Source organism: Lithobates pipiens, unplaced genomic scaffold, assembly GCF_037356315.1.
Source record: "Lithobates pipiens isolate NorthernLeopardFrog02 unplaced genomic scaffold, aLitPip1_a1.2 Scaffold_19, whole genome shotgun sequence".
NCBI lineage: Eukaryota > Metazoa > Chordata > Amphibia > Anura > Ranidae > Lithobates > Lithobates pipiens.
Window position 1 is genome coordinate 386,900,807 of NW_027507764.1, and position 25,742 is coordinate 386,926,548.

The 25,742-nt window shown below is 40.7% G+C and overlaps 1 protein-coding gene across 1 annotated transcript in view; it reads left to right on the top strand.

The window, feature by feature from the left end:
• The window catches only part of CYB5A (cytochrome b5 type A), a 52,599-nt gene extending 27,768 nt beyond the window's left edge, over window positions 1-24,831 (top strand). Inside the window, exons 2-5 of the mRNA XM_077492367.1 lie at window positions 4,948-5,076; window positions 16,366-16,395; window positions 17,088-17,122; window positions 19,808-24,831. Coding sequence (XP_077348493.1) covers window positions 4,948-5,076; window positions 16,366-16,395; window positions 17,088-17,122; window positions 19,808-19,889 — 276 coding nt within the window. The 3' untranslated portion in view covers window positions 19,890-24,831. The remainder of the gene's footprint in view (window positions 1-4,947; window positions 5,077-16,365; window positions 16,396-17,087; window positions 17,123-19,807) is intronic.
• The last annotated feature ends 911 nt before the right edge of the window (window positions 24,832-25,742 follow it).

Here is a 25,742-nt window from a genome sequence, read left to right on the forward strand (position 1 = left end):
CAAGATGGCCATCTTCACACAGAGACATAGTGCAGAACAAGGCATTGTAAGTCAATTATGGCGGTTTTTAAAGGCTAATTGGCTCTGAAACCAAAAGGTCCTGTGTTCTCATGAGCCTGATTTTAGTAGCTGAAGTATTTTGAGTCATTCTGCAGTTGCTGGTTTGAGGTGTGAACGTGTGCTACAAAGAGGGGATTTATCTTGGTGGTTGCTTGTGCACTTTCCATTGAAGTCTTGGGATTTCCTAAAATTGGATAGGTAGTTGCTCCACAAATTTATCTGATCGCCAGTATGGGGTCACTGGGGAGAACGAGAGGGTAAAGAGAAAATTGGCCTATGCCTATAGGGGTTGTATTTTAAACACAAAATGAATGTATATATCTTTTTTTACTGTGTATATCCACTGCTGAGACCATGTTGGGGTAACATACCCTTTAATATTCTGGCCAATAGAAGGCACATGCAAAAACGCAGAAAGAAAAAAGGACCAAAGGTGGACGCGGACTTGTTAGCCACTGGTAGACCCAAAATGATATAAAGAGCATTCAATAAAGTAAAAATACAAATTTTATTTAACATGTACAGCTCATTAAAGCCAAATGTAAAATGCATAACAAAATGGTACAGTATGGTTCCATCCTGGTAAAACAGACAATTCCATAGCTCAACTCGCCAACCAAATTAACCTGTCTAACCATCTGTTAAAAGCAGGGGTTTAGTTAGCACGTTTCCAAACGCATGTGTAAGCTGCAAGGCCTTGTCACGGCACCCTGCATTGCTTGCCGTCCATCCTGGACAGACACTGGCAAAAAACTGTAGGTGTGCCCATGGACTCCGATTGATAATGAGGCAGTCTCATATATCGGGGCTCCACATGGATAGAGGGTACAGAGGCATCGCTACGCTTTTCGCATAGGCTCCCCTGAGGAAGCAATATTAGTACTAGGTTGCAGAAGAAATAAAAAACAGGAAATGCCCAACCAAATCTCACAGAAGGGAACAGAGAAGCAGGGTGCAGATGGCTTTGAGGTAGGAATGCTTCAGATATTTCAGATGTTTCAGCAAAAAAAGAAGGGACTAGCCATAAAATGAGAAACCCATCAACCATGTATGGAATATACTCAAGGAGTGTATCCAAGACCTAGACAGATGTTATGGATTGTATATAAGAGATTATATTGAGATCCCGTCTGAACCAAGTCTCCAAGGACTGGTACATCCACCAGCTTGTGATGTTCACTCCTTTGAACATGTGCTGATCCTGGCTGCAAACTGACCGCCCATGTGGAAAGTTAAATGGGACATCCATCAACATGCAAAATGCAGCGGTTTCCTCCAATTGAGCAAATGTTCCCAGGGAGGAAAAAAAATTTCCTGTCTGCATGAGGCCAAAAACTGCTCTAGCAAAATGCCACCATTGGCTTTTCTGAGAAACTTATGATCCACCAGAATTGACTGAACCCCATTCATCCAAAACTGAAATCTGCTTTATTGGGAGTTGGTGATATTCAAACCACAGCAGTAAAATGTTTACATTTATAACTGTATTGGCACAGGGTCTCATATTTTTGTGTTGTCAGATTTTTGAATTGGGTATTAAAGAGGAAGTATACCCTGATGGCTTTTACTTCCTCTTTGTTTACCTGCAAAGGTAAAGCATAATGGACTACTATGCATCGCAGCTGTGATTGTCCGGAGCCGCAATGACGTCACTCCCGTGCAGGAGCTGCCACTAACTGCATGAACGCCGCTAGCAGTGGCATACTCAGTGCACCTGCGCGCCACTGTCTACGGCACATGTGCCTGTCTTTTTCAAATATCTCCTAAACCGTGTAGGTTTAGATGTTTCTTGCACCTACAGGTAAGCCTTAATCTAAGCTTACCTGTAGGTAAAAGTGGTCTGTAAGGGTTTACAACCACTTTAAAAACATAGCTGAAAAAAACCGGTAAGGCTACAAATTCCTGCATTTCCCTGCAGGCTGCATTCCCATGCTGAACTATACAGTATCTCATCATCAAAAGTGAGTACGCCCCTCACATTTTCATAAATCTTTTATTATATCTTTTCATGTGACTACACTATAAAGTAGTCAGTGTACAGCTTGTATAACAGTGTAAATTTGCTGTCCCCTCAAAATAACTCAACACACAGCCATTTAATGTCTAAACCGCTGGCAACAAAAGTGAGTACATCCCTAAGTGAAAATGTCCAAATTGGGTCCAACGTGTCAATATTTTGTGTGGCCACCATTTATTTTCCAGCATTGCCTTAACCTCTTGGGCATGGAGTTCACCAGAGCTACACAGGTTGCCACTGGAGTCCTCTTCCACGAGGGCATCATGGAGCTGGCAGATGTTTGAGACCTTGCGCTCCTCCACCTTCCATTTCCGGATGCTCAATAGGGTTTAGGTCTGGAGACATGCTTGGCCAGTCCATTACCCTTTACCCTCAGCTTCTTTAGCAAGGCAGTGGTTGTCTTGGAGGTGTGTTTTGGGGTCATTTTGTTGGCATACTGCCATATGGCCCCATCACCGAAAAAGGGAAAGGAACATGCTCTGCTTAAGTATGTCACAGTAAATGGCATTCATGGTTCCCTCAATGAACTGTAGCTCCTCAGTGCCGACAGCACTAATACAGCCCCAGACCACGACACTCCCACCACCATGCTTGACTGTAGGTATTGCCGCGTACACACGATCGAATTGTATGACGTACTTAGTCCGTCATACAATCCGGCGGACAATCCGGCGGACTTTCTACCGAACGGACTTGGCCACACACGGATACACAAACAGTCCGACGAAAGCTTGCGCGATGACGTACAGCACGTACGACGGGACTAGAAATAGGAAGTCCATGACACAGCAAAGCACCCTTTGGGCTCCTTCTGCTGACTTTGCGTTAGTGGAAGTTTGGTTAGAGACGATTCGCGCTTTTCAGACTTCAGCTTAATTCGTCCGTTATTTTTAATTTTTTTTATTTATTCTCGAATTGGAATATTAATCATAAGATGAGGATGAATAAAGACATTTGTGATAACTCTGTGTGAATATAAGCAGCAAAGCAACTTCACTTTTCTCGCATTATGAAGAAGAAAAGAACGGGCTATATTAAAAGATCACAAAATTAGCAGCATGACGAATATGCTAGCTTCAATACGAACACTAGTTTTACAAGACAGAACGCTTCCGCCCTGTAAATCCTTTCTGGGCATGCGCCATTCTTAGTCCGTCGGACTAGCATACTGACGAACGTATTGTCCGCTGAAACCAAAGTATGACGGGAAGATTGGTGTGCAAACCGGCCTTCTTAGTACTCCGGACTTCACGCTGAAAAAGTCAGCTGAAGCCCACACACGATCAGATTGTCCGTTGAAATGCGTTTTAAGTAAGTACGTCATACAATTCGATCGTGTGTACGCGGCATAAGACGCACTTGTCTTTGTACGCCTCACCTGGTTGCCGCCACACACGCTTGAAACCATCTGAACCAAATACGTCTATCTTGGTCTCATCAGACTACAGGACATGGGTATACAGTAATCCACGTCCTTGGTCTGCTTGTCTTCAGCAAACAGTTTTCAGGCTTTTTTGTGCATCCTCTGTAGAAGAGGCTTCTTTCTAGGACGACAACTATGCAGACCGATTTGATGCAGAGTGCAGCGTATGGTCTGGGCACTGATAGGATGATCCACGCCCACCCCTTCAGCACTCATTTGTCTATTTCCCAAAGACAACCTCTGACTAGGACGCTGAGCATGTGCACTCAATTTCTTTGGTCGACCATGGCGAGTCCTGTTAAACCGCTGTATGGTCTTGGCCATCGTGCTGCAGCTCAGTTTCAGGGTCTTGGCGATCTTCTTATAGCCTAGGCCATCTTTATGTAGAGCAAAAATTTCTTTTTCAGATCCTCAGAGTTCTTTGCCATGAGGTGCCATGTTGAACTTCTAGTGACCAGTATGAGAGAGAGAGAGAGAGATGCTCCCCATTCACACCTAAGACCTTGTAACACTGAGTCGCATGACACCGGGGAGGGAAAATTGGCTAATTGGGCACATTTTCACTTAGGGGTGTGCGGTTTAAACATTAATGGCTGTGTGTTGAGTTATTTTGAGGAGACGCAAATTTACACTGTTATACAAGCTGTACACTCACTACTTTACATTGTAGCAAAGTTTCATTTCTTCAGTGTTGTCACATGAAAAGATATAATAAAATATTTACAAAATTGTGAGAGGTGTACTCCTTTTTGTGAGATGCTGTATGTATTGGTCAAGCTGCAAGGGTGTGTGTGTTTGTTTTGTGTGGGTTTTTTTTTCTTTTTTTCCCCCTCCTAAATGATGGGACTCTTTGTTCAATGGCCTGTGGGAGTGTTTTAAACTAGCCTGTGTATATGAAATACACCATAGATTTTATTACAGGATTATATATGTCCTTTGTTTCCCTTAGCACAGACTATTTTTATTCCCGCGTACGTGTCCTTTAGAGTACAATGTGCGGATTTACAAAGTGGCGTTCTAGATTTCACATTTATTTCAAGTATGTACGGTTGAAGTAGTTGATTAGCACTGCATGTAATAGGCAGGTCAACCAAGTTTATGAATTGTGCCAAAGACCAATGTGCAAAGAGCAGCAACCAGTTCTTTCTTTCCTGCTCTTGCAAGTGGATGCCTAGTTTGAGTGTTATTGCTTGTTTCTCTAACCTGTTAAGGGGAAGAAAAGATTTCTGTCTATTAGCCATACAAGAGCAAAGATCATGGCTATAGCAGTAGTTCTGAGCAAAACATATTTCCTCATTATGAAGATGTAGAACTCTTCCTCTTCTTCTTCCTCTTCCTCTTCCTCTTCCTCTTCCTCCTCCTCCTTTTTTTTTTTTTTTTTTTTTTTTTACTAGTTTGCTCTCAATTTGTAACCAATGATTGACTGCTTTCTTTTACTTGACTTTAGCATCCAGGTGGAGAGGAGGTGCTACGAGAACAAGCTGGAGGGGATGCAACAGAGACCTTTGAAGACATTGGTCATTCCACAGATGCCAGGAATATGTCAAAAGACTTTGTTATAGGAGAACTTCATCCAGTGAGTTATTAATTGCGGCACTTTTAAAAATGTTTAGATTTCATATTCAAATGTAATAATTCAAAGGCTAGAGTACAAAATATAATCTATACCAGTCAATGGTCCTATTGTTCTAACAGTTGGTTGAGTAGAACCTCCTTTAGGTGTGTGTGTATACATACATACATACATACATACATTTAATTATCATCCAGAAGAGAGGCAGAACGGCGGTCCACCTATGTAAACAAGGCAGATTGCTGTTCTGACAGGAGGGTAAGAGTATGGATCCTGTGTGTCTGCAAAGCAGGGATTGGATCCATGTCTTCCCCCTAGTAAAAGCACCCCCACAGTTTGGTAAAACACATTTTGAGTACACAATAAATTCAAGATGAATCGCCGTGCGAGTAATGGTAATGAAGCAGCTGACATAAATTGTACGCAGAGCTACGAACATAGCATTAAAAATAAAAGTCCACAGTGTTTGAAATTAAATCCTTATTCAGGGAAAGAAAACTGGAATCTCCCACTGTGTAGACAGAGACACAAATTAAGTAAGCACGGACTTATCCTCCACCGAACATCAACACACCAGGCCTCTTACCAAAAATAATAGACCACTTAATTACAGGTGGTCAGACAAGCATGATAAATGGGGTACAGGGTACTCGCATTTTGGCAAATAAAAACGGGCATGTTCAAAAAGCAATAGTCTAAAAGTAGCATTTGTTTCCAACCACAAAGATGGCCGTGGTCGACGCGTTGCAGCGGTGTGACGTCAGAGCTCCACCCTACGCAGCATTTTGTCCAAACGGATGTCATCAGGGGCGTGGTTAAAGCTCGTCATTACTACTTTATATAGGAGAAAGGGCGGAAATAGAAATGCCTAATCCCCCTGTGTTCCAAGCCTCTGTCCCATCCGCTGAACCACATACAAACCGGATGTTTACATCCAGGTCTCAGTATACATGACTAAAATCGCCTACTGTGGCCATGTTTAGGGAGACAATGGAAAAACACTATGCAGTGTATCTATCTGCTCTCAGAGAGGGAAGGGAAGAAACCAGGATAGATCGGAAACAAAGATTAAAAAATAAATAAAAATCTAAAAGTGGAAATAAAAGTAACGTAAAGATATTGACAGACTTGCAGCTTACTCACAAACTGCCTATATACAGTAATGGACATAATGCTGCCATCTTGTGGTTGAAAATGGGTAATACAGGAAATCCAAATCTATAAGAACATACAGAAAATGCAATATAAAAAAATGGACAGTCTGGGGATTCAACTGTTGTTGTTAAAGACATTCACATCCTATTCTATGTTTAAACCAAATGGTCTATAAGACTTTAAACAGAAAATCCACCAGATTTCTATCTTTGAGATTTCTCTCCTAATATGCCTGCCACTCCAATGAGGATCAAACTTGCCTATGGCCATAAAAGATGTAAAGTTAACCCTTTGCTCGCCCCTGATGTTAACCCCTTCCCAGCCAGTGTCATTAGTACAGTGACTGCATATTTTTAGCACTGATCCACAAAAAGTATTAGAATGTCCGCTGCAATATCACATTCCCACTTTGTCACTGATTGATTGTGACCATTACTAGTAATAAAAAAATACACACACACACACACATACGTGTGTGTGTGTGTGTGTGTGTGTGTGTGTATATATGTATATACACATACACATATACGTATACATACATGCATACGATTTCCATCCCATAGTTTGTAGACGCTATAACTAGAGGTCGACCGATATGGGTTTTTCTCTGGCCGATGCCGATATTTAGAAATCATGGCGGCCGATATATGATGGCGATTTTTTTTTTTTTTTTTTTTTTTTTTTTTATTCCTTTTTTTTTTTTTTATGGGCCGATTATGTTAGGCCGATTTTTTTTTTTTTTTTTAATTTATTTTTTATTTATTTTTTATCCCCCCTTCATCTCATAAAATAGACACCTTTCCCACTGGGGCGATTTTATTAGCGCCTGTAAAGTGCCTGCAAAACGGCTCCCCTGCAGTCTGTGTGAAAGACAGAGTGCTTTCACACTGAGGCGATGCACTGGCAGGATGTTAGAAAAAAAAAAAAGTCCTGCAAGCAGCACGTTTTGGAGTGGTGTACACCGCTTCTCCACCACTCCTGCCCATTGATATTAATGGGCACCACTGCCCAAGCGCATGCAATGCAATTTGGCAGCGGTGCTTCACGGGCGCATTTAACCTCTTCGGCCGCTAGCTAGGATTATATGCGCCCCACTAGCACCCGAATCGCACCGCTAAAATTATGGTAAAGCGCTGCTAAAACTAGCAACATTTTACCATCAACGCCTGCCCGCATCAGTGTGCAAGCAGCCTATAAAATAAAAACAAGTACTCAAAACTTTTGGACGAAAAACTGTGTGTTTTTTTTTATTTATTTATTTATTTTTTTTAAATCATTTTTAGTGTAATTCCCCCCCCCCCCCCCCCCCCCAAAAATGCATTTGAAAGACCTCTGCGCAAATGCCGTGTGACATAAAATGTTACAACAACCGCTATTTTATTCCCTAGGATCTCTGCTAAAAAAATATATATACTTTTTGGAGGGGGTCTAAGTGATTTTCTGGCAGAAAATACAGGACTTTTACTTGTAAGCAACAAGTGTCAGAAAAGATTTAGGGTCCTTTCACACGGGGCGGATCAGTTCTGATCCGCCCCGTGGATATGCGTTTGCTCAGCGGGGATCACTCCGTCGATCCCCGCTGAGCAGGGAAATTACAGGTCCGTCTCTGCACACTGCGCAGGGACAGACCTGTCACAGCGCCGCTCTCCCCTATGGGAGATCGGATGACGACGGACCGCAGTGCCCGTCGTCACCCGATCCGATCCGCAGACGGATGGAAAAATAGCTTTTTCCTCCGTTACACTTTTTCGGATCGGAGCGGGTCGGATGTCAGCGGACATGTCACAGCTGACATCCGACGCTCCATAGAGCTCTATGGAACATCCGTCCAGGTCCGCCTGAAAAACTGACAGGCGGGCCTGAACGGAACGTCGGTGTGAAAGGGGCCTTAGTCTTTAAATGGTTAAACTGAGAACTCCTACACACTGAGATGATTTCATTCATTCAAGTGTAAACATTGTATCTTTCTGTTCTTTTCTTGGCAGGCTGCCCAGAGAGGAGGAAAGACGTTTCTATGACGACTCAGGCAACTTACACTGACTTCTATTACAGAAGTCATTTCCAAGTCCCGCTGTTCTAAATCGGCCTTTTTATCAGCTCAATCGGCCGATGCCGATTAATTAAAAAACTGCAAATATCGGCCGATATATCGGTTGACCTCTAGCTATAACTTTTGTGCAAATCAATTAATATACGCTTATTTGTTTGTTTTTGTTTTTTTACCAAAAATGCCCTAAATGTATGAAGAATTTTTTTTTTCTAGCAAAGTAAAAAAAATAGTGGGAATTTAGTTTATATTTTTTTTAAAAATTTGTCTATTTTTTGCGTTTTTATAAACAAAATAAATAAATAACTGCAGAGATGATCAAATGTCACCAAAAGAAAGCTCTATTTGTGGGGGGAACTTAAAATTGATTTGGGCATCGCATGACTGTGCAATCGTCATTTAAAGAACTTCTTCTTCTTCTTCTTCTGAAGGTCAAGTGGTTAAGCTGCCTTTTCCTGCCAGTAGTAAAAGACGTTTACAAGGAAAATTCAAATGCCCATTGTGCATGAGCCCTTGGGGACCCAACAGTGGTTTTAACACTTCTTTACTTTGTCCAGTCAATAATTAAAATTGTATTTTTATTTTTTGTCCTTATTATGGAAATGATTACAGAAATTTCCTAATTATTAACCCCTTCCCACTGACGGTATGCATATATGCAGCCTCCCCGGACCGAGCTTTTTTTCTATGGGGCTGCATATACCCGTACCTCTCGTTGTGCTGGGAGCACGCCACACAACACACTCCCAGAACAGAGACCGGTGCCTCAGAGCCCATCCCTGTGTTTACTTCCTTCTCTAAATTGAGATGAGGATGTAAATTTTAAAAAAGTGTTAGAGTAAACTAGATCTAGGTTAGGGTCAGGGTCAGTATATTTTTGGTAGGAACATATGTTTTTTAATTGATATCAGTGTCAGTGTGTTTTAGGTAAAATGGGGGGGGGGGGAAAGAAAATGTGCACCATAGCTTCTGGACCCTACTACGGGTACAAACAACAAATAACATGCACATATGTGGTATCGCTGCAATTGTCATGAGCAGGAGAATTTTATTTTGTGGCATTCTTTGGTGGTAGATTATGGTAATAGCAAGAAATATACACCAAAATGTAACCACTTCAGCCCCGGAAAGATTTACCCACTTCATGACCAGGCCATTTATTGCGATACGACACTGTTACTGTAGCTGATAATTGCGACGCTGTACGCAAACAAAATTGATGTTTCCCACAAATAGAGGATTCTTTTGGTAGTGTTTGATCGCCTCCTGCAGTTTATATTTTTTTCTATATGAAAAAAAAAGAGCGACAATTTTGAAAAAAAAAAAACATTTTTTACTTTCTGCTATAATGCATATCCAAAAAAAAAATATATTAAAAAATGTATTCATCAGTTTAGGCCAATATGTATTCTGGTAAATATTTTTGGTTAAAAAAATCGCAATAAGCGTATATTGATTGGTTTGCGCAAAGGTTATAGCACCTACAAAATAGATGAAAGATTTAGGGACTTTTATTTTTTGTCCTTATTATTTTTTGATTTAGGGACTTTTTATTTTATTTTTTAATTGTTTTTGCTAGTAATGGCAGCGATCTGCTATCTTAAAATGGTTGTAAACCCTTACAACCAACTTTGACCTATAGGTAAGCCTAGATTAAGGCTTACCTGTAGGTCCAAGAAATATCTCCTAAACCTATACGGTTTAGGAGATATTTACCCGAAGACAGCCACCGCCGCAAGACCCGGAAGTCGCTCCGGGATACATGGCAGCGGCGAAGAGGAAGACGGAAGACCGCTTCTGGGGGCTTCATTCTCAGGTAAGTTATTCATAATGAGCTAGTATGCTATGCATCCAAGCTCATTATGCCTTTGCCATACAGGGTGCGTTTTAAAAAAAAAAATGTTTTTTTGCCTTTTACTTCCTCTTTAACGGGACTGCGACATTGCGGTGGACAAATCTGACCCTAAATTACACTTTTTGGTGACCAGTGACACCAATACAGTGATCAATGCTATAAAAATGTGTTGATCCCTGTATAAATGGCACTGGCAGAGAAGGGGTTAACACTAGTGGTGATCAGAGGGTTAGGTGTTCCCTAGGGAGGCGCTTTCTAACTATCAGAGGGGTGGACTGACTGGGCGTAGAGAAAGATTGCTTTTCCTGATCACTGCGAACAGCGTATCTCTCTCTCTCCTCCCCTGAATGGGGACCCACCTTGTTTACATAGGCAGATCCCTGTTCTGCTTCTCTTCACCATGATTGCGGGTGGCCGGCAAGCTCCTGCTGCATGCGGCAGGCACGAGCGCCCGCAAAAGCTAGTGCACAAACTGATGTACCACTATGGTGATCCACGCAGCCGAGCCACCTTGCCACAGTAGAACTGCAGCAGCTGGTCGGCAACTGGTAAAAGATATATATATATATATATATATATATATATATATATATATATATATATATATATATATATATATATATATATATATATATATATATATATATATATATATATATATATAATTTATTTATTTTTTTTAACTATTCTGGGTCCGTTTTTATTTTATTTTATTTTTTTTTTCCTTTTTGATAATAAAAATATCAGCAGATCTCCGTTCTCATTTCCCACCAAGAGCCCAGTTTGTCTTGGAAAAAGAAAAACTATATATGATACACCAAGTAGTTGTGGTGATATGTACTGATTTACTAACACATGTCAAAGTTGCAAAATTGTATTCAGGCATTAACGTTTTTTACCCTCAGTCACTAAGGGGTTAATATAATATTATCATGGTCATCATCTTCTTCTTCTTATATAGGGGGGGATATGCAATTAGCGGACCTCCAGCTGTTGCAGAACTACAAGTTCCATGAGGCATAGCAAGACTGACAGCCACAAGCATGACGCCAAGAAGCAGAGGCATGATGGGATGGAAGTTTTGCAACAGCTGGGGGTCTGCTAATTGCATATTCCTGTTTTATAGCCTTAGGCCCCTTGCACACTGCAACTTGAAAAAGCTCTATACAGCCTTTTCCCCTTTGCCTTTTCCCATATGCATTTACATATTGTACAGAACCAGAGCACGAAAATAAGTTTTCATGCATCTGTGTGTGGAATTGTGCAAACGCTTATATGATAAATTTCATGTAAATACATGCAAATGCATGCAACAAAAAAAGTCTGGGGGGGGAATTCTCAAATGGGAGTATCATGTGCAAGAGGCCTTTTAAATAGATGTCTGACCTTCACTCTTCTTGGTTTTAAACCTGAGCATGCACAGACAAGACGAGGAATAAAGACACTAGTCCATCGTTTGTGTGTGGTATTTTTTTTTTTTTTTTTTATATGTCAATAATAAATCCCATATCCCTTTACGTTGCGATTGTTAATATGCCCATCTAATCAAAACTCCCTGCTAATACCACTGCTTGTGGAAGGGAGTTCCACATCCTTACCGCTCTGACAGTAAAGAACCCTCTATGCAGTATAAGGTTAAACTGCTTCTCTTCCAGTTTCATTAAGTGGCCGCGTGTCTTCATCTTTTCAAACTCACTCCCACTGAGATATTTGTATATCGCTATCATAGCTCCTCTCAAGCATCTCTTCTCCAGAGACGTTTAATGCTTGTAGGTACAATGTAAATGTGTAAAGGGTGCTCAAAGCTTCCAGATTAAGCAGAGAATGTCTATGTAAAAACAAGAGTCCAATGATGATGGTGGTGATAATAATAATAATGATGATGATGGCTCTTCAACACTTAGGGCTGCAACTTACAGATAGAATCAGTCTCTAAAAAAACGCAAGCAAAAGAAAAGGCGCCTGTAAGTGTAGAAGTTAAAAACCGTTTAATATCCCCAGCGGGATTAAAAAACGCTTACAAAATCAGGAGATACAGAAGGCATATCATAATAAAATTGCAGGTAATCCAACATCAGGAGGGTCCACAGTGTGTTTAAAAGCTCCCAGGACTGTTCGTATATTGTAACAGACTCCAATTCAAGTCAATTCATCAGTGGAGTATCCAGAACCCTGGGGACACCGGCGAAAATGACACAATCCAAGTCCAAAGGGAGTCCCAGAAGCGATGTCGGCAATATGGGACAGCAGCCAGCATGGACCGCAAACCGGATGTGGTCATAAGAAAGGGACGCGTTTCGAACCTGCTGGGGATATTAAACTGTATTTAACTTCTACACTTAGAGGCGCCTTTTTCTTTTGCTTGTGTTTTAATGCTTGTAGTCATTCCTCATAACTGAGGTCCTCTGGTCACTTTTATTAGCTTTGTTGCCCTTTTCTGGACTCTCTCCAGTTCCAGCACATCCCTTCTGAGGGCTAGTGACCAGAACTGGAGAGTATACTAAAGATGCGGCTGAACCAGTGTTGTAAAGTGGCAGAATTATCGTTTTATCGCTTGTGTAAATTCCCTTTTTTATGCAGGCTAATATTCTGATGGCTTTGTTTTCTGCAGCTTGGTATTGCATGCCATTGCTGAGCCTTTTATCTACTAGGACCCCTAGATCTTTTTCCATCCTGGATTTCCCCAGTGGTTCTCCCCCAAGTGAGTAACTTGCATTTTCTATTGTTTGCACCCAAATGCATTACTTCAGTGGCGGAACTACCAGGGTCGCAGCAGTCGTACTCTCTACTGGGCCTTGGAGTTCCACCATTGTGGGAGGGGGGGGGGCAAAAGCCAGGGATATGGCTCCACTGTTGCTGGCTGCCGTTGTGAACAGTGATGGTCTATTACACTCTGTCACACTGCTCAGACCGCGCACTGACAGTCTGCCCCCCTACCTCACACACGCAAGAGAGGAAAGGGAGAGAAAGCAGGATCTGCCCCCCCCCCCCCCCCGTGTATCCCCCGCGGCCCTGCCCACATTCCAATCCCCAGCAGCTCTGTGTCTCGCAAAGTCCACCAGCCTGCAGCTAGATAGTGGAGTAAAGGACTGCTTGTACCATGGATGCTGCAACCCTCCACAGGAGATCCACAGCTCTCCAGGACAGCCTTCTTTCTCTCAGTGATTGAAAACAAAGCGGCAAACTGTCATTGAGGGGACTGAATAGTGTTGTCACCTCCAAAGCCCCTTTACCAACACAGCAGCCTGCGTGGGTTTTCCTGGTGTAGTGCACTACAAGCCCCAGCATGCTCTGCCAGCCTATGTGTATTTATAGCACAGGCTAGTAAACCTTGCTTGCTAACCAGGGGTGGAACTCCAGGGCCCAAGCCTCCATCTATGGTGAGTGAAGTGTCTCTCCCTTCCTCTTATCTCACCAGCCTCTGAGCACACTAATGTAAGGCAGAGCTCTGTGGACTGTAATGTAAAGGGGGACTCAGATGTAAGTGGGCACCTTGGTGAGCAGAGACTCCCTTACATCAGGATTCCCAGCACCCATTACATCAAAGCCCTTTCACATGGACGGACTCTGCCAAGCGGATCAGCCTGCTCAGTGGAGGATCTCTCTGCTGAACAGGCAGATAACAGGTCCATATCCACTCCACTTGTGCAGACACACACAGCCCGCTATTCACTATGGGCTGGTCTGACTGTCATCCAATCCGCTAGACGGATGGTGAATGGATCCCCATCGTCTGTTTTTCATTGGATCGAATGCAGGCAGGTGTAAATGGGCAAATGTCTGTTTACATCCACCTTCCCATACAGAACAATGGGTGGTCCAATGGATTCACACGTGTAAAAGGGCCCTTACAGTGCAAGTGGCAATTCTGCAGACTCTGAAGTAACAGGGGCTCTGGGAACCCTGCTTAAAGAGGAATGCTGGGAACGATGATGTAAGCGGGAGCTCAATTTGTCAGGGTCTCCCTTGTATCAGTCTGCAGTGTTCCCCCTTACATCAGAGTTCTCGCTGTTCTTCCTTTTAATTAGAGTCCCCAAAGTTCTCCCTTTTATATCCGTGTCTGCACAGTCTGCACTTAGGTGTATAATCGTCTACCATCCTTGCGATACAATTGCCAGGATTTCATTACATCATTTGTTTGGACACTTTCAGGGCCTGATCACTGATCTTTATATTTTATTTTCATTCACATAGCATGGCAATTTCTTTCTCTTTGTTAAAAAAAAAAAAAGTGTTTTCTTGTGGGATTGCTGCTTTCCTGACCACTTATTATTTCCACCTGCACGATTAATGCATCTTTTATACTACAAAAAATAATTTGCTGTGCGTTGCTAAAGTCTTGGGTTTGACTTGAAGAAAACGTGGCAACCCTACCCAAGATGTCATTGAGGGGTCCTGCTGCAGGACCATATTCAAGGGCCCTGCAATGGAATAAAGACGCCAGGGTCTTTGCAAAGGGCCCCAGGACCAGAGGTCAGGGTGGCCCCTTCATGGTTCCTTGCACCGGAGCCCTGAAGGTTCTAGTAACGCCTCTGCATTACTTTACATTTTTCAACATTAAACCTCATTTGCCATGTAGTAGCCCACCCCATTATTTTATTGAGGTCCTCCTGTAAGTTTCCTATATCCTGCTGTGAAGTTATTGCTGATGATACAAAGCTAAGCAGGGCAAACCTTGAGATTGAGATATTTATGCCAAACTCGATATCATTTATGAAAAACATTAAACAGAATAGGTCCCAAGACTGATCTTGGGTGACCTTACTTCCCACACCAGACCATTCCGAGTGCTCACTATGTATCCCCACCCTTTGGACTCACCCCTGTAACCAGTTTTCTATCCAGGTACATACTCTATGTATGGCCATGTCGACAGACCTCAATTTGTAAAGAAACCTTTTATGGGGAACTGTATCAAATGCTTTTGCAAAATCCAGATATACCACATCCACAGGCCTCCCCTTATCTAGATTGCAGCTTGCTTCCTCATAGAATGTGAACAGATTGGTCTGGCAAGAACGATCATTCATAAAACCATGCTGATTACTACTAATGATACTGTTTTCATCAGCAAATTCTTGGATATAGTCCCTTATCGTCCCCTTCAATATAAGTTACAAGCTTTTGATGTTGGACTGATTGGCCTGTAGTTCTCAGGTATAGATCTCTGCCAGGTCTTTGGGGTACCACATTCATGCGCAGACACCTCACATTAAAATTGCGCAATTCTTAGTCCCACCACCTCCTGGGATTTGTGGTGTGGATATCCTAGGACGCAGCACGAGGGTGTACTACACCATCTTCGTCAAATCAATGAATCGGAAAGTGAAGGGGAAGAGGCGGTGCTGAGGTCCCCTCCAATAATTAATTTACAAACTATTGATGTTAGACTGATTGGCCTGTAGTTCCCATGTATATATACCTTTTGACAGGTATTTGGGATACCCCATGCATGCGCAGACACCTCACAAAAAAATTGTGCAATTCATGGCCTATTCTACATATTACTACTCTGTTAAGATTGGATGTTTTCAATGTTTTAAAAATGTTGTTTTTAATGTACCTTTTGGCGAGTAAGAAGGGTATACCTCCTTTATGTGGAAATGTACGTATGAGATTAATGCTTTTTCCCTACTGTATTTGAATGTAAAATCCAATAAAAACGATTTGAATTAAAAATTGCGCAATTCTTTGTCCCACCACCTCCTGAGATGTGTGGTGTGGATATCCTGGGAGGCAGCAGCCAGGTGATCTTCACAATCTTCGTCTAATCAAGGAATGGGAAAGTGAGGGGAAAGAGGCTGTGCTGGGGAATAAAAAGATATTTTCACTATGGGGGGAAAAAAGTCTGCAAATGTGAAAGGGAGTGAGGAGGTAACACATTTCCTGTCCTAATGTGCCAACGCTCATTCACTATACTATATCAATGGAGGAGCAGCATTGTAGCCCTAGGCTGCTCTCCTGATTTAGACTAGGGAACACACACACACACTCTCATATCTCTATAACGAAGAATGTGTCCTGTAGCCCAGATAGGAGAACTGGGCAGGGTTGACGACACTGCCAGGGGGATCCCAGTGCATCAGGAGCACAGTGCAAAAAAATTCAGTTGTATATATTTAACAGATCAAAAGCAAATAAACTAAGTTTTTTTTATTGTTAGGAAGTTTAACACAAAGACGAGACAAAACTGCAAAACCTTTTAATCCTTCTTCTTTTTTTTTTTTTTCCCTAGGATGACCGATCCAAAATTCAAAAGCCTACAGTAAGTTGTCCACTGTACCTGGAAGCTATGAACACTTAAACAAGGACATAAGATGGCCATTCGGGACACTAAGACCTTCATCTCTGTATTTTCTATATAAAATAGTTGGACTTTGAGGAGACAAAATAGTTGAGCTTTAGAAACATTTATTTGTACTTTTACACTTTGTTTTGTTTTTTATTTTCTTGTTTTAGAAGAAACTTGCCTTGAAAGAAATACAGGGGCTGTTATTGCCATTTTTCTGGAATTTCCAGTTTCTTGGCTGCAATGTTTACTGAGTCATTGACCTGTAACAAGTGTACACATCAAAGAATACTGCAACTACCTTCTCCAGGTCAATCACTAACAAAATCCAAAGATCAACATGACCGATCAGTAGCATTTCTAGATTAAGGTTGGCGGTTGACAGTGGTGAACTGAGCTTTTCTTTTAAGCACAGGTTTTCTTTAGCTCATGTAGACAAATGTATATATTTAAACTATTAGTGTAAGTAGATATTTCCTGTGTTTGGGGTGTTTTTTATTTTTTTATTTTTTTTACTTCTTCTTTCTTTTTTTTTGCATGGTTGTTGTTTTTGTTTTTTGTTTTATATATGAATACTCAGAATTTATGGAGAAGCAATGTGCAAGCCAGAAATTTGTAAAAACAAAAATGGTATTTGTGGTAATGATATGCATTTATTTTTCTCCTAGGAAACCTATATTACTACTACTGAATCAGAATCCAGGTACGGTATTTATATTGTTTTGTCTTTTTTATATTGTTTTTGTGTTTTACCCCAGATGTCCGCAATCTGTAGATTCTCAGGTGCTGTTGTTCTCTGTGCCATGAACACATTGGATTGATCTACATTGCAGCTGGAAATGAGGCATGCTCCCCTTAATAATGCCCACTTAAAGTGAATGTAAACCCTCACGTATATCCAGTGAAGTTAGTAGCCTCAGATAATACACAGATGAAACAAATCCTCCTACAAACGTTTTATTTGTTGATCTGTAGTATTCTCTTCTCCCCTTCAAAGTGCAGATTGTGTTAAAAATCCCCCCCCCCCCAACACAAATGTATGCCCTTGTACACACGGTCGAAAATTCCGACCACAAAATCCGTCAATTTTGTTGGAAACTGGTGTTGCATACACACGGTCAGACAAAGTTGTCGGAAAATCCGATCGTTCAGAACGTGATGACGTTCGTACGTTACGACGGGACTACGTTCAGGCTAGTAGCCAATAGCTTTGGTCTCGTAATTTGATCTGAGCATGCGTGGCACTTTGTCCGATCGGAAGTCTCTGTCCGATCGGATCATGTTGTCTGAAAATTTTATATCCAGCTCCCAAACTTTGTTGTTCGGACATTCCGACGGAAAAAGTCCAATGGAGCCCACACACGGTCGGATTATCCGACAACGCAGTCCGATCGGACCATTTACGACCGTGTGGACCAGGGCTTAGTCTTGTGTCGGCCAACTTGTCAGAAGTGACCCGTGGTGATAACAGAGGAACGAAGCACCAGAGAGAAACAAAACTTTTTGGAGAGCGATAAGTAAATACTATAGATATATGTGCCTTGCTCAGATTTTCACTGCTGAGGTTTACGACCACTTTAGGATCAGACCTTTTTCTGACACTTGTTGTTTACAAGTAAAAATCAATTTTTTGCTAGAAAACTACTTGGAACCCCCCAAAAATTATTATATATTAGCAGAGACTCTAGAGAATAAAATGGCGGTCGTTGCAATTCTTTTATGTCGCATGTTCTTGCACAACGGTTTTTCAATTTTTATTTTTTTAGGAAACGTAACACTAATGAATAAAACATGTACAACATGATGGGTGATGTTACTCTGAGTAAATTGAAATCTAACAACATGTCATGCTTTAAAATTTCTAGCACTTGTTCAATGGTGCCAAACTACGGTACCTCAAAATCTTTATAGGCGACACTTTAAAAATGTCTGCAGGTTACCGCTTTAGAGTTACAGAGGTCTAGTGCTAGAATTCATTCTCTCGCTCAACAAAGAGCGACAATTTTGAAAGCTATAATACATAGCAAACAACTAATTTTTTCATCAGTTTAGGCCGATATCTAGTCTACATATTTTTAGTTAAAAAAATAAATAAATAAGATTAAAAAAAAAAAGCAATAGTCGTATATTGATTGGTTTGCACAAAAGTTATAGCGTCTACACTATAGGGCAGTGATGGTGAACCTTGGCACCCCAGATTTTTTGGAGCTAGCATCATGGGAAATGAAGTTCCAAAACATCTAGGGTAACAAGGTTCACCATCACTGCTATAGGGGATAGATTTATGGCTTTTTTTTTTTTTTTTGTTACTAGTAATGGCAATCTGATTTTTAGCTGGACTGCGACATTGTGGCGGACCGATCGGACACTTTTGACACCATCTTGTGACCATTCACATTTATACAGAGATCAGTGCTATAAATCAAAAGGGTTAAATATGTTCCCTAGGTGTGTTCTAACTGTAATGGGATCGGCTGCCAGGGATGTGACGAAGATCACTGTTCACTGGGAAAAGTAGATCCTTGTCATGTCACCTGTCAGAACAGGGAATCTCCTTGTTTTAGAAAGGCAGTTCCCCATTCTGCCTCTGTAATCGGCAATCGCGGGTCGCCGGCAGACATCGAGTCCGCCCAACCCATGGGCATGATCCCTCAGCGAGCGCGTGCAGCCATACAGCTATGGTGATTTGCACAGGAGAGCTTACCTGCCTCTGTAGAACGATGACGGCTGGTCAGCAAGCGGTTAATTTAGTGTGAACTGCCTGCGGGAGAGTAGCGATGCGGTAACCGGTGCTGGGATCGTGCTGGTTCCCACATCGCACTAGTGTGAACCCAGGGTATTAAAGGTGGGCTCTGTAGGGGAGATTTACTAAAAATGGAGAGTGCAAAATCTGGTGCAGCTGTGCATGATGGCCAATTGGCTTCTAACGTCAGCTTGTTCAATTAAGCTTTGACAAAAAAACTGGAAGCTGATTGTTTTCTATGCAGAGCTACACAAGATTTTGCATTCTCCAGTTGTAGTGAATAACCCCCTTTAAGTCCCAGTATGTTAGAATTTGGGAAAATGTGGGGTCAAGAACTATTGGATTTCTTTTCTTTCCATAGTGAAAGGATGGGATAGATGGGCTCAGTGCTTTACTCCACTTTCATCTGTATTAACAGAATTCTCAAGTATGTTCAACTAAAGTCCACAAGTTTAATAATGAAGGTCTTTTTGTATTGTACAGTATCCAATGTAGGATGTCTAAAGGCAGTTTTAAAGTTTTAAGGTTGTGAGATCTTAGCTCCTGACTATCAAAACCAGCAAGTTTAGCATGTTTTTGTGTTTTTTTGCTTTTAACAGCTGATAACTCTTCCTTCTTGCCCCCTTTTTTTTTTTTTTCTTTCAGTTGGTGGAGTAACTGGATCATTCCCGGCATATCAGCTGCTATTGTTGCCTTAATGTATCGTTTTTACATGGCAGAAGAATAAGATATTCAACAAGAATTGTGGAAGAAATGCTTTTTCCGACCTGAAAAATAAGATCATCATTTTACGATGGCAAAATCCGATGTAGTGTATGAACTGTGCCAACCAAGTCCATCTCCTGCTGTTTCTCATTGAATCCTTTACATTAAAGTTAATCTGCAGCCTTTTTTTAAACTTGGTTAAAAAAAAATAGAAAGACTTTTCTGAAGCAGGCACCACAAGATACGGGCTATTAGCTTTAGAAGTCAGAAGTACGTTCTCTTTGCCTGCCTCTGATTTTTAGCTGTACTTTTTTTTGTTACTGGGGCCTGGAGTTTTCCTGATTTCATAGACAAGCTCCAGCAACTGGCGGTCCCATTGGACAGTGAAATGGTAGTACAGATTGCCAAAGTCATGGATAGTCAGGCCCCAGTAACAAGGCAAAACTACATTAGAGTGGTAGAGAAGAGGAGCTTCTGAACACTAAAAAGCAAGCATCTCGTGATGTCTGCACCTATGCAGGACTTTACCTTTTTAAAATTGCATTAAAGGGAGTACAGATAATAAATGACAGTTAAGACATCCGAGCCTTTAATAACTTTTATATGTACTTGTAGGTGTCCTGACAACAAACTACAAAGTGTGACATGTTTTCACTTATGAGTTTTTGTTTTGCTCTTTCTCAGCTGTCCATTTTCTATACCTTTCCTTAAAAGAAATTGCCATTGCTGACCTTTCTGAAAATGCTAGTTCCCCAATGTCCTGCTAAGACAGTTGCTTCAGAACTAACTTAGAACAGTCAGACACTCTTCTTCTTTACTCAGACTGCCATGATCTGCATACACTTCCCAGGTCAGTGACCTTTAATTTATTGAAGCCAGAGGCAGCCAGGCAACTAGCATTATCAGATCAGAGCTAGCATTAGTGGAATCCATATTTGAATCCCATACACACTGTTATCCTTTATTGTATAATAATCAAATTGGCTGACCTCTCCCGAGTGTGAAGCCCATGTGCTTGAGGGTAGATTTGAGAAATGCTGCTGTCAGATCTATCCATATCTGCAGTGTGCCCTGCTCATTTATCCTGTATATTGAGGGCTTTGGCTTTTAAAGGAAAGGTAATAGTAGATGATGTACAAAAACACGTAACCGTCTAAAAAAAAAAAAAAAAAAAGTAAACTGAGTTTATTGAGAATACGCCGCAAATAGAAATATATTCAGAAAAAGGACATCACATTAAGCATAGGTAAAGACCAGTATTGGGCAACATAATAAATGACATGCACAATGTGATTTCAAGAATAAACCTACATTCGGCTGATGGGCCCAAATTAACAGGTTTGTTTACTCATTGGTCATTGGATTTGTATGGATGATTTCTGAATGGATGCTGGGGTTAATGCACAGTTTTACATTCATCTTTACCCAAAGGTTCGGTTCACATTGCCCCGACTTGGGATCTGACTTGTGAGACCCCCCAAGTCACGCGACATGTGAAATCCCACGTTGGTCAATAAGAACTGTCTTAATTGGCACTACTGAAGTCGCTCTGACTTTAGAAAAGGTTGCTGGACAACTTCTATCTGACTTGTGCTCATAGACTTTAATGGAAATCGCCTCCAAGTCAGATCCTCATCTATATTTATGTGATTTGGATTCGACCTTGCAGGAAGATTACCCAGGCATTCCCTGAAAGTTGCTTCAAAGTCGCATTAAGTAGTACTCAAGTTACCTGGCAAAGTCGCACCGCAAGTAGCGTGACTTTCAGGTCACCGCAGTGTGAACCGAGCCTAAAGGGAGGATGAAAGATATGGTAGCTGTTACTGCTTACTGAATTTTTAAAGGTGCAGGCTCCATGACTGTTCCTGATTCTGGCATTAATGCCTAGTGAGTCAGGAACCTGGAACAAACATTTTAGCCAGAAGGTTGGAAAAGATTGAACTTGCACCCTGCGTTCTTGTTCTAGGTGAGGGGCTAAATGGGTAGTGATGCCAGATCAGCAGGACAACCTGTTTAAAAATAAGTCAGCAGTAGCAGCTCTTATTCTTCCGTCCTTGCAAATTTTGGATTTGTGTTCTGAAATAGAAGTTGACTGTTATCGACCATTCGTATTAATGGTATGACCATTTCAGTAAACCTTTACAACATTCCCCTATGAAAACGACTGTTTTTTTTTTTTTTTGTTTTTTTTTTATTTAGCAGATTGATAGGTGATCATAGACACCACATCCTTTTCAGAAACCCATATCAAGTTTTTGAATCACTGGGACTTTTCAGGTACCAGAAGTGGACTAAAAGCTTATGTAAAACTCCTATTTTGTTAGTGTTATATCATATAAAAATTATACTTGTCTAAAAAAAAAAAAAAAAAAAAAAAGTAAAAAGTATCATATGGCATTAACACGTAATGGCACAAAAGCTAAAAATATTGTTGAAGTAGAAGTCAGAGGTGGGCTAGACGGAGATAAATGCAAGCTGAGGTTTTTATCCTTTTATTGTATTTATGCTGTATGCTATGGATGTTTATAAATCTCATAAATCCATTTTCTTAATAGGAGTTTAGTCTGCCACTTGAAAAGTCCCAGTGATTAAAAAAATAAAACATTGATTTATGTCTTGTACATGAACTAGAGACTGAAGGCCTTATAGCAACACTTTCACTAGAACATTGCTTACGAAAATTTATTTTAGTAAGTGTTTGGGCACCATTTTTGTGTCAAGTATCATGCTTGGGAAAGTTTGTACACACACACACACACGCACACACACACACACTTCAAAGCTGAACTCCATGTATAGCAAGCATGTAGAGTATCAATCTAATTAGAGGCCTGAAAATAGGAATGAAAACCACATTGTGTGCCTATACATATTTGACATGATTCTTGCATCTTAAAGCCTCAGGCTTTTTTATTTTATTTTATTTTTTTAAATAACAAATATGTCTATACTTAACTGCTCTGTGCAGTGGTTTTGCACAGTGAAGCCTGGATCCTCCTCTTCTCGGGTGCCTCTTTGCTGCTCCTGGCTCCTCCCCTCCTGACGAGTGCCCCCACAGCAAGCAGCTTTCTGTGGGGGCACCTAAACAGAGTTGCAGCTCCGCGTGTTCATTCAGACACGGAGCGGCTGTGTGGCCCCAACCCTTCTCTCTCCTGCTTGGCTACCTGACTTTGACGGTATTGGGAACCAATGCCGCTGCTGTTGTCTCAGCCAATCAGTAGAGAGATTCCCGAACTGCCGAGTGACTTGTGGACATCGCTGGATAGAAATGGGATAAGTATTAAGGGGTGCTAGGGCGGCTGCTGCACACAGAAGGCTTTTTATCCTAGTGCATTGAGATAACAAAAACCTTCTGCCTTTTACAACTCCTTTTAGTATTAAACATATTCATTACATCTACAACCGATTACACCAGTTGGTATTCAAGGTAACTTTTGTTGAAGTTTTTGTGATCCTCAATAAAAAGTAATGTTTTTTATATAGTTCTCCTTGATCACTAAGTTTTTTGTTTTTTCTATGCACAGGCATATTGAAGTACATTGTTGGTATGGATTTCATGCCTATCCAGCTAGGAAGTATACTCGGGTGTCATGTAAATTTAAAGCCTGTAAGTCGGAAACCAAAAAATTTTACTTAAAAGAAATACCTCACAAATCTTGGTAAGAACACTAGTTCTTACTACTTACATAGTAAAGTACACTTGTATGTTTCCATTGTTCTTGGGCTATCCGCTATTCCTGTATAACGAATACCTATGTTGACAAGCTGCGGGCTTGTCAGTTGGCGAATGCAGCTTTCTTTAGACATCCTTTGAAATACTTGGAAGACCTTCAGAATTCAATACAAGGTTCCATTAGCCTCCCTCTAATGTGCATTTGGCCTGCTGCAAGATGCATTTACATTTCCATAGATTTGTATAGGAAGAAAAGCTGCTTTGACGCAAACAAATGCCCTGCAGTGCCTTTCATAGTACCACATTGACACCAAGAGTCCCGTTCTGTATCCTTCTACCTAATAGTACCGATCCAATAGAAATGGTGCCCAGATGTAGCGGTTTTGGTGCATCTGACATAGAGTGCAGTGATTGGTGTTCTCTTATTGGCCCTTTTCACCACGCAAAAACCTCAGGTCGTTTTGAATTGACTTTTCAATGGTTATATGTGAACAAAGCATTACCAATTTGGCCCCCTTTATAAATAAGATTGTTGAAGAAATGCAGTTTCCTGCTATATTAATTTTCAATAAAGCTGTCATTTTGAATACACCTGTAAAAAAAATAAAAATAAAATAAAACTATTAAAAGCTCTTTCACATGCAAAACCTGTATTTTAATGGCCTTGTCTTTCTAGTTTACTGAATTTGAGTCTTGGTCCAAATTAAAGTCTGTCAAAAAACAATCATTTTCAGTTGTAGGTGGGTCTGCCTGACCACTGTGAAGTTTTAGCTGTTCTCACTTATTCTGTTGCATTCTTTAAAATCTAAAATCAAGTACAAATCGAACAGGGAGAATTGGACTCCTCATAACTGCTGTAATTTGTTTTGTTGAAAACCGCTAAAAGCCATACGTAAATAAATCTAAAAACCTAAAATCTGATTGTATGTTGTAGGTTATTAGACAAGGATACTTAAAAAAAATAAATAGGGAAAGTATTGTTTTCATGGCGTTTCTTTCTATTAAATATAATTTTGTAATGTAGCAGCATTTTTTTTTATTTTAATCCTTTATTTTTTTTATATACATAATTTCTTTTTGACCAAAATGATATACCTTAAATAGTAAAAAATGTGATTTAGCCTGTTTTACATTAAACATGCATATGCATTGGATACCAATGACATGTCATTTTTTTGGAATGCATTGGTTTGTGTCTTTTGCGAATTGTGTTAAACGTTTTATACCTATGGATACTTGAGAAGCAGGCTTTTAAACTGGTCTAATAAATGAAATGTTTAACCTTCTGAAACCTTTTCTTTTCAGTAGTTTGTTTTGATTGTGTGTGTGTGTAATATGACTAATGTATAATTTGCTGAAAATCATTTTAATTTTTTTTTTTTTTTTTTAATATAGACCAGAACCAATAAAATTTTTTAGTTTCTGTGGAAAATATTACTTTTAAAGTGAAATTCCACTAACTGGATAAAAATGCTACCTGTACTGCCTAACCTGTGTTTGTTTAAAAAGAAAAAAAAGAAAAGAAAAAAAAAAGATCTGTATACTTATTCTTTTTGGTACACTCTGGACCAGTCACATGATCCTCTGTGTCAGCGAGTGGCAGCTGCAGGGGAGACGAGGTAGCACAACACTGGTTGGAAATACTGAGAGATCTGGCGTCACTCAAGCTTTCATATCCCAGCGGTTGCTGATACTCCCTCTTCTCCCCTGTAGCTGCAGCTCATTGACACAGAGGTACCAGAGCTGTATGATTACATGACTGGACAAGAGCAAACTTAAAAATATGTAAGTATACCAACAGCAGGCAGGGTAGATAGGAGGGAGAGGAGAGAACATTTTTTAATTCAATAATTTTATTTGAAGATTTTCATCATAACAATTAAGATGAACATTCCATGACACAAACAGGCAATATCCACCTTTCCATATATATAGCCAATCTAATCAAACATAGACCTAGACTATAACATCTCAGAGCATACCAGTAATACAATCTGGCATTATGTTGATAAATCAATTTTATTGCCGTGCACCCCTGTCATCTAGTCTATTCCTCTAAGTGGAGTATGTATTATGGAACTAGCCGTGCGAAATACTTTCCGCCAAAAAGAGCGGATGCGTGGGCAAGACCACCATACATGAAACATGACCCCTTCTAGACCACAACCTCTGAAACACACTGGCGAAGAGCCCGGGAAAATT